This window comes from Mauremys reevesii, linkage group 9, assembly GCF_016161935.1.
Source record: "Mauremys reevesii isolate NIE-2019 linkage group 9, ASM1616193v1, whole genome shotgun sequence".
Taxonomy (NCBI): domain Eukaryota; kingdom Metazoa; phylum Chordata; order Testudines; family Geoemydidae; genus Mauremys; species Mauremys reevesii.
In genome coordinates, this window is record NC_052631.1 from 44,211,210 (window position 1) to 44,221,074 (window position 9,865).

The 9,865-nt window shown below is 41.4% G+C and overlaps 1 protein-coding gene across 3 annotated transcripts in view; it reads right to left on the bottom strand.

Annotated features, from left to right (window-relative positions):
• The window catches only part of LOC120372223 (claudin-15-like), a 33,858-nt gene extending 23,999 nt beyond the window's left edge, over nt 1–9,859 (bottom strand). Inside the window, exons 1-3 of one of the 3 annotated variants that reach the window (XM_039489137.1) lie at nt 9,760–9,859; nt 7,132–7,235; nt 375–639 (exon numbers count right to left, since the gene is read on the bottom strand). In XM_039489137.1, coding sequence (XP_039345071.1) covers nt 375–594 — 220 coding nt within the window. In that variant the 5' untranslated portion in view covers nt 595–639; nt 7,132–7,235; nt 9,760–9,859. Of the gene's footprint in view, nt 1–374; nt 640–1,078; nt 1,154–7,131; nt 7,236–8,620; nt 8,640–9,759 lie in introns of those variants that run through there. The other 2 variants (XM_039489138.1, XM_039489136.1) reach the window with 2 other exon arrangements.
• Between the last annotated feature and the right edge of the window lie 6 nt (nt 9,860–9,865).

Here is a 9,865-nt window from a genome sequence, read left to right on the forward strand (position 1 = left end):
TTAGAGATTGTATTTTTTCCCAAAATGGAAGGTTGAAATTCACTTCCATGCAAAGAGCTAGGATATTTATACTGCAGGTAGACTGGATGCACAGGAACACCATTCTCTGTGCACTGCAGGGTATCCACGCATGCAGCTGGAGAAAGAGGGAAACCATGGGATCCAAAGGTTCCATGGCAATGAGGGGGGGTGGGGAGCTAGAAGAGGGGCTGCTGCTACTCTAGACCATAGGCTACAGTCGTGGCCATAAAGGGGCTGGGTTGAAGCCAATTGGCCTGTCCATTGAATTCTGTCCCTTAACCTGTCTAACTCCGTACCCAAAAGGGGAGATAATTTGCACCCTAGTATTTTATGTACATAAACCATACACTTACTGTCTAAACTCAGCAAGGAGAAAAATTTCTTGCACTGAACCGAACCCATGGCAGTAGCTGCACAGTTCATCCAGAGGCCTTCGTAAATCCAGTTTGCAGTAATAATTGATGTTGCAGTGCTGGAAATTTTCCATTTGTTGGACACAGTTGTAACAAGTAAAATGATGAGCCCCGCCAAAGCCAGAAGCAATGCAGAGATTTGTAAAGAGGATGATCCCATTTCTTGGTTTTCAAAGTAGCCCCCCAAAATTCAGATATCAGAAACCTATTAAAATAGTTTAAATACATGCAACAGATCAGATTATATTTACATTAGTCACATTGCCTATGCTTCATGTAAATTACAAGCTAACAGTGAAAAGATTAGCAAAATTATTTTACAGTATACCTGATAGTTAAAGTTTAATCATTTCTTTGGAAATCAAGTAAAAGTATTCTAACTATACCATGACGTTTGTTCCTTATTGTTAGGTTTCTACATCTTTATATGTTTACCATAAAAAAAACCAGATACTCCAATACTTTGAGTTTGCAATGTGTCTCTTGTTACAACAATTCCATTTCATTAGTTTACAAACTCAGTTTGTTTTTTAAATTAAGACAATCAAATACAAGAATAAAAATAATTTAATTGAATCAATTTTTACTTTATCACATTACACTATGTAGATTCAAATTTCAAACAAAATAATGTCGACACTTACGTTTACTGATATGGTTTCTGCTTATTTCAGTTGCCTTTCTGCTAGACTGTAATGTCAGCACTTTGTGAGGCTCAGTTTGGTCAAACACAAAGTTTGCACTGTATTAGGACCTTTCCCCCTGTACTAAAAATCAAGGCCTCACTGCCAGCTCATTGACTGGTGGATAAGAGTTCATAGTATTACGCTACAGGCTGGTTTCAGTAATATGAACAAATTAAATTAAACAAATTAAAATCAATCATTATGCTAGAAAAGCTAATTGCAAGAGGTTTTCAAACTATTCTGAGGATCACTTGAGGGTGGCCTGATAACAGCTGATTGCTCACATGGTGTCAGCTTCCCTTTTTTTTCTTGCTGTTAAATTGCATTAAAATACAGAAAAATATGTTTAATATGCCTTAATAGGGCTGTCGATTAATCACAGTTAACTCACACGACTAACTTGAAAAAATTCATCGCAATTTAAAAAATTAATCACGATTAATCACAGTTTTAATCATACAGTTAAACGTTAGGATACCAATTGAAACTTATTAAATATTTTGGATATTTTTCTACATTTTCAAATATATTTATTTCAATTAAAACACAGAATACAAAGTGTACAGTGCTCACTTTATATTATTATTTTTATTATGAATATTTGCACTGTAAAAATGATAAACAAAAGAAATAGTATTTTTAATTCACCTCATACAAAATACTTTAGTGCAATCTCTTTATCATGAAAGTGCAACTTACAAATGTAGATTGTTTTTTGTTACATAACTACACTCAAAAACAAAACAATGTAAAACTTCAGTGACTACAAGTCCACTCAGTCCTATTTCTCATTCAGCCAATCACTAAGACAAACAAGTTTGTTTACACTTATGGGAGATAATGCTGCCTGCTTCTTATTTACAATGTCATCTGTAAGGGAGAACAGGCATTCACATGGCACTTTTGTAGCCGGCATTGCAAGTATTTACGTGCCAGATATGCTAAACATTTGAATGCGCCTTCATGCTTCGACCAGAATTTCAGAAGACACACTTCCATGTTGATGATGCTCATTAAAAAAATAAGGCATTAATTAAATTTGTGACTGAACTCCTAGTGGGAGAAACTGTATGTTTCTGGCTCTGTTTTACCTGCATTCTGCCCTATATTTCATGTTATAGCAGTCTCCAATGATGACCCAGCACGTTGTTCATTTCAAGAACACTTTCACTGCATATTTGACAAAATGCAAAGAAGGTACCAATGTGAGATTTCTAATGATAGCTACCGCACTCAACCCAAGGTTTAAGAATCTCAAGTGCCTTCCAAAATCTGAAAGGGAAAAGGTGTGGAGCATGCTTTCAGAAGTCTTAAAAAAGCAACACTCTGATGCGGAAACTTCAGAACCCAAACCACCAAAAAAGAAAATCAACCTTCTGCTGGTGGCATCTGACTCAGATGATGAAAATGAACATGCATCAGTCTGCACTGCTTTGGACTGTTATCAAGCAGAACCCGTCATCAGCATGTACGCATGTCCCCTGGAATGGTGGTTGAAGCATGAAGGGACATATGAACCTTTAGCATATCTGGCATGTAAATATCTTGTGACACCAGCTAGAACAGTGCCATGCGAACGTCTGTTCTCACTTTCAGGTGACATTGTACGCAAGAAGCAGGCTGCATTATCTCCTGCAAATGTAAACAAACTTGTTTGTCTGAGTGATTGGCTGAACAAAAAGTAGGACTGAGTGGACTTGTAGGCTGTAAGTTTTACATTGTTTTATTTTTGAGTGCAGGTTTTTTTTGTACATAATTCTACATTTGTAAGTCCAACTTTCATGATAAAGAGCTTGCACTACAATACTTATATTAGGTGAATTGAAAAATATGATTTTTTGTTTTTTACAGTGCAAATATTTATAATAAAAATAAATATAAAGTGAGCACTGTACACATTGTATTGTAACTGAAATTAATATATTTTAAAATGTAGAAAACATCAAAAAATATTTAAATAAATGGTATTTTATTATTGTTTAACAGCATGATTAATCATATGCTTAACAGGGGATGGGTTTGTCAGCCCTACTCCCCAATAATAATTTTCCAAGGAAAAATTGTTATGTTACTATTCAGCAAGCCAGTGCACTGTAGATTCACACTGTTTTATATAGATAAAAAATTCAGGTTCTGGCCCATAATTATGTATTCAAATCCCATTCACTCATTGGGAGTTTGGTTGAACAAGGAAAACAGGATCAGGCTCATTCTGTTTTTAAAATATTTCTATTCCACTAAAAAGGCTCAGCCCTACATTTCAGAGGGGAACATTTTTCTTCCAAACACTTCTAAATTTTGTAATCTATTAAAATAAATATATTTAATGATCCATTAAGAAAATTTGCAACGGATTATAAACTTAATAGATGCAACAAGATCAAAGAGACTTTACACCAAACAAAGAGACCAATAACCCAGATTAATGGGTTTTGTAGGCTACATAGCTATGGATCCAAGATCATAAGATTAAAACTTTATATAATGCCCTACCCAACATTTTTAAGTCTAGTCAAAGTTGGACATATATCCACCTGCATTAGGATGCAGTAATTCAAAACACAAGATGTTTGAAAGTCAGGAAATTCTGAGTTTAGGTTCCACAAACAACCTGAACTCTAACCCCATATCCACATCCAGCCTTCTCCTAATAGGGATGTAAGTACAATTTTAAGAACCTTTTCACCTCAGTAACTATAAGTATTAGTACTACATGTTGGATGGATGTGATACCATCAGCTCCAAACAATATTTGTAGACTGAGTAGAGTAAAAGTTCATGTCTGGTCTGAATCTGGAGGATGTAGTCTCAGTCATATTAGCAGGGTGGATAGATATAAGGTGGATGAAACAGATTCGGTTCTCTGAGTGATGAGGTATGTGAGGTATCAGATGAAAGATGTTTAGCTCTTTGGACCATTGCAGAGAAAAAGGTAGTAGTGGCGGGGGTTAGAGCTATCCTAAGAATGGGATGCTGGTATTTGTAACTCCTGAAGAATGAGTAAGTAAGAGGAGTGTCTTGTCTCCAAGCAGTGTTTAGGAGTCAGATAGTTGGTCACAGATTAATATGTAATGTGGAAGGAGATAGTAGAGGTCTATAGCCCTTACTGGAAATACAGAGGTCTCCTATAGTAGACAGTAGGTTGGAAAACAAAGCCAGAGTTTCCTATCTTTCAAATATTTAATTTTTCATCTGCAGCATTCTAATGAGGTTTTGTTTAAGAGATAGTAGATACAGTTTAATCCATGATAAGTATTAAATATTCTCAATCATTGGAAAGGCTGCAGAAATTCAAATGCCTGCAAGTTCAACAGATGCCACTCTAGTCAATTACATTTAAAATCAAAGGAGTGGTTTTTGACTCTTGTTCTAACCCTTCTTGAAGAGTCACCTTCACATCACCCCTTCCCTGCCTTGCTGTTATGATGCAATGTTGCTATGAAAGCCATCTCCAAAAGTGACAAGGTAGCTCATTCTCCAAGCTTTCTAGCTTTTCAGTGACAACAAGATTGCCAGATTTGATGGCTGATTTGTTGTTGCTCTTGTATTTTTAATTATATAAAAACATTTGTGAAAAGTGCTTGTTTGACATTCCTAGAATTAAGTTACGAAGACATTTGCAATGGAGACATTTACAAATGCTAATAACTGAATAATTAAGCACTGTTTACAGTGTTGTTGTAGCTGTGTTGGTCCCAGGATATGAGATAAGATGGGTGAGCTAATATCTTTTACTGGATAAAGCTCAAAAGCTTGTCCCGTCCAACAACAGAATTTAATCCAATAAAAGTTATTACCTCACCCACCTTGTCTCTCTAATAATTAAACATGTTCTGGGACTCTCCAAACAAGACTTTGGCATAATGTTCTGACAACAGAATCAAGGGAAGCGTCCAATCATCTAGCAAGGGTAGCTCTGCTGACCATATCAAATTAAGAACTACAATTTTAAAAGGTTTTTCAAGCCTTATAGGAGGGCAAAGAACATACTTGAGATTAGAAAGAAACTTCCTAACCAAAAATTTCGGTGGATTGCAGACATGACAGTAAAGGTTATAAAAGAAAAATACTAAGGCTGGAAAATAAGTTAGTGAATTCTGGTAAGACCCTGGAAAGGCTTCCAAATGTTATTGGGGATGGGGGAACCACACCATGAAACAAGAGGAAATATGAGCTGTGCAAGACTCTTCACATTATGGAACTCAATTCTCTTTTATTCTTTTTATCAAATTAGCTGTATTGTTGAATGAGGGGGTGGGGAGGTATATAAATGAACAGTACTAACTACAATGTTGCCTTCACTTCTAAAAGTATTGCAATAAATGTTTTTACAACAGAAATATGTGGCCTGGAACCTGCTCCTTGCTTAATTCAAGCAAATTCTGAGGACGACCCATGACCACCAGTGCAGATTAGAAGGAGATAAAATACAGATTTAAAACAAAATGCAATATATGAACACACAAAGGAGAATCACACAGCAAGCTTAAGGAGGTTGCTTCAGGTCACTGTCTAGTATTCATCTTAGCAGACAAAATCCCCATCCAGTTAAACAAGATGCAAATTCAAAAAAGGAAACAAATCTTAATTCATTCCCCACAATCCGCAAGTGGACTGCTTTCCTGCTCCTATCCCTACACTTGATGGGGATACTGATGGGGTTACTTTTATTTGGCCGGTGACCACTTGTGATTCCTATGATTAAACTACTAATATATGCAAATAACATTCATCTTTACCATTACTTTGCCCATCAGCCTACACTCATGTCTCTGTTTATCCATTTATTGCATTTGTCAGTCCTACATTGTGAGTTCTGTGGGGCCAGGCAGGGACTATTTTACTTGCCTGTACACTGCCTTGGTCCCTGATTTGGACCTGTAAGCACTATAAAAGCCATCTCAGACTCTGCCACTTCCTATTGCAGTCCAGTTCTTCCCAAACCTGACACCATCACTGAGTCTCTCCCTCAGTATTGCTAACACCAAGCAATAAAAAAATGCAAGTTAGGTCTAAAAAACCATAAGATAGGTTTAAAAAACCATGAGATTTAAAATAAGGTATATTTATTTAATTATAGTATATATTCTTTCACTTGAGTCATGTTTTCAAGCTTTTCTCCACAATAGAGCTGTCAGAAGCTGCTTTTTGTATTATGAATGAAAAATGAGCTTGTCACATAATCACAAGATTTCAGGAGCTGGGTTTATATATAACAACTACTGTGAGCCCCAGGATAAAAAACTGTGATAGTATAACAAGCACCCGTCTCACGCTTAGCAGAATTTGATATTTTTTTAAATAATTTTGATGGATATCAATATGTATTTTAAAGATTTTTCCACAATTTTTATCAATTTACATTTTCACAGTGCAAGAAATTACGGGGGAGTCAGACAACAATTATTTAATGACAGCTGTCGAGAGTCAAAAAGTTAAAGCTTTGCTACAAACATTGTCATCATCACATGTCAACATATACAAAGTAAAAATCTCTAAATCAATCCAGTGGCGGATTAATGATTTTGCCGCCCCAGGCCCTGAAATAATTGCTGCTCCTGGCCCCATATGAACTTGTTTTAGTTTTTTTACAAATTCATTTGAACTAAAATGAATCTAAATATCATTAAAATAATTGAACATTTACAAGTTTTATTATAAATAAAATTAGAAGTACAGTGGACCCTTGCTTGAATGCGCATCTGTATAGCGTGATTTCGCTTATAGCGCAGGACCACGCATGGATCCAAAATTGAGAACCGCTTAATTTCTTCTTTCCGGTCATATTATTAACATTTAGAATTTCTCGCGAGTATGTTTACTAAATGGTGTTGCGCCGTCGTTGGTGGTTTCAATATGCGCTATGGTTTTGTAGAATCGCGGCGTCACTGATACCGCGATTACAAAAATGCTACTATTATAAATTTGCAACCCCTGAAAATTTGCCGCCCTAAGTGATAATACGTCACTGAATCAACCTCTAATATGTTCTCAAACAGCATTTTCCTTACCATGTCTGAGCTGTACATTTTGATTGTTACTGATGGAAATATTTTTCCCGGGGCTTGCATGTGCCCTTGGTGATGGAAGATTGAAAAAATTGGGCTTGTTTAGTCTGGAAAAAAGAAGACTGAGTGGGGACATGATAATATTTTTCAAGTACATAAAAGGTTGTTACAAGGAGGAGAGACAAAAATTGTTCTTCTTAACCTCTGAGGATAGGACAAGAAGCAATGGGCTTACATTGCAGCAAGTGAGGTTTAGGTTGGATATTAGGAAAAACTTCCTGTCAGGGTGGTTAAGCTCTGGAATAAATTGCCTAGGGAGGTTGTGGAATCACCATCACTGGAGATTTTTAATAAAGGTTAAATAAACACCTGTCAGGGATGGTCTAGAGAATACTTAGTCTTGCCATGAGTGAAGGGGACTGGACTAGAAGACCTCCTGAGGTCCCTTCCAGTCCTATGATTCTACTGTTGTAAATGTCCTGTGTCCCATGGGCATGAGCCATTAAAGAGCTGTAGGAACTTTACACTTCCTAAGCGCTAAGGGGGTAGGAATGCCGCCCCCGGATTTAGAGCGGCTGAAGTGGTTCCCACACCCCCCCACACTTCCGGTCAGGAGACACATAGATTAAGCGCTGACTAGGTGTATATCTCTGGAGTACACAGTGCATAAAGCACCAACCAGGAGAGGGGGCGAGACGTTGGCTTGAGTTTGTACATGCGTATAATAGCATGATTTATGTAACCACTTATAATAAATAGATGTGGACAGCCCCGTTCGGGGCGCTCCACGGGAACAGACTGACTGACTTGGCTTCGTCATTGCTACAAAGAGCTGCATGTTAATGTAGTGCAGTGTGATGGTGTCACATAATGACTGTGCCCCAGGACATACAATAGTGTCCTGCAGTGAGGCATCATCACAACTAAAGATGCAAACAATGCAACACAGTATCATGGTGCCCTGGCTATCGTGCCAGCAGCATACCAGTACTTGCCATTGATGCACTTCATGTGTTGTGCTTTATAGAATACATCTGTACAGACAGAGAGACCATTCATCCCAGCCTGAAATGCAGCTGCTTCTGGGGTGGAACTTGGCAGCCAATTTGCACCACAACGGTGTGACAGAGGCGACAAAGTGAAAAAATGTTTCCTCCTGTCACAACTGCAGGGGCAAGATGGGTCAGCAGGATGCAATCGCCCAAGCTGGCCAGGACAAGAGGGTTAAGCAGTGAGGAAGCGGACACTTTAGTGATCACACATGGTCAGGACATCGGTTTTAAGCTTCCTCTGAGAGATGGCGGCACAGTGTCCCCTGAGCATCATGCTTTGGCGCTGGCTCAATACTGACTCTGGGGGAAGGTTTCGGCCTTCTGCCATCATCAGCCCAGGAGCAAGAGCTCACTCAGGACGGCTCAGGAGGTGTTTGCCTTCCCTGCTGTGTGGCCAGCTCGCTCTCCATGGGGTTGCCGGGGTCCCTCCCCCCACTCACCTGTGGTGGGAAGTGGAGCGACGCGGCTCCAGCCAGCTCTACTCTGCCAGCTCCCAGCCGTGGGGCTCCGCTTCCCGCCGCCAGTGAGTCTGTGGGGGGAAGGGGGCTCCTCAGCCCCCCTCCCCCTGCCGCGCTGGGGGGCTGCACTGCCACCCCTTCCCCCCGCCCGGCAGAGCCCACCCCTGCTTGGGTGGCACGGACCAAGCGGGGCTTGTTAGTGAGCTGGGCAGCTCCGGGCGGGCGGGAACCTCCTCCTCATCACTAGGGAGCCAAGCAACCAGCCGCTGCAGCCCCGGAGCAAGCTGGACTGGGGATGCAGGAGGGCGGTGTGGAGCTGAGGGCCAGACGATGGCCGCACGCAAAACCTGGCTCTGGACTCTTGAGTCCAGAGCCCAGTGCTGGCTGCCTGGAAAGGCACCAATTTGGAAAATGTGCTCAGGGGCAGCGGCTGCTCCCCCCCGCCCCCCACAGCTATGCTATTGGCTGGTCGTTGGGGCTGGTGCTGCCATGTATGCAGCACATGCAGCTGCCCAGGGCACCATGAAATTTGGGGCAGTTTGGTGCCCCAAATTTCCTGGTGCCCTACGTAGCTGCGTGTGCCTAAGGACGGCCCTGCACAGGCCTGCAGGGCCTAGGGGAGAATGTAGGAGCTGCCATGGGGCTCCCCAAGACCTCCTGTTGCTGGGCTTCTGCCTCCCCCACACCAGCAGCTGCTACCCTCAGCCCCCAGGGTCAGCGCCCCTCAGCAACAGACCCAGTGGGATCTCGACTCCAGCCCTCCCCAGGGGGCCCACAGACACCCCAGCCCTGCGCGCCTCCTGATGGCCGCCATCTTTGAAACAGCTTTTCACTTAGGCATCGAGGCGGGGAGGAGGTAACATCAGTCTTCGAAAATACCCCTCTCAACATGGAGGGCAAGGGGCGGAGGGGGGGGGTGTGAAGCTCTGTGGTCACGTGGTAATGACTTTCTCAACATAGCGGCCCAGGCTGAGCTGGGAATACCGGAAATGCCCTTCTCAACATGGCCGAGGTCGAGCCGGGAAAGAGGCGATGACCCTCTCAACATGGCGGCTAAAGTGCGATGTGGCCTATAGCCTTCTCAACATGGCGGCTGCTGTTGACCGGAGTACCAGAAATACCCTTCTCAACATGGCGTCTGATGAGCGACCGTGCAGTCTCTACGGGACCGGTAGCTACCGGCCAGGCCCAGCCCTGTCCCAGCTGCGGCCGGGCATGTGCGCGTGG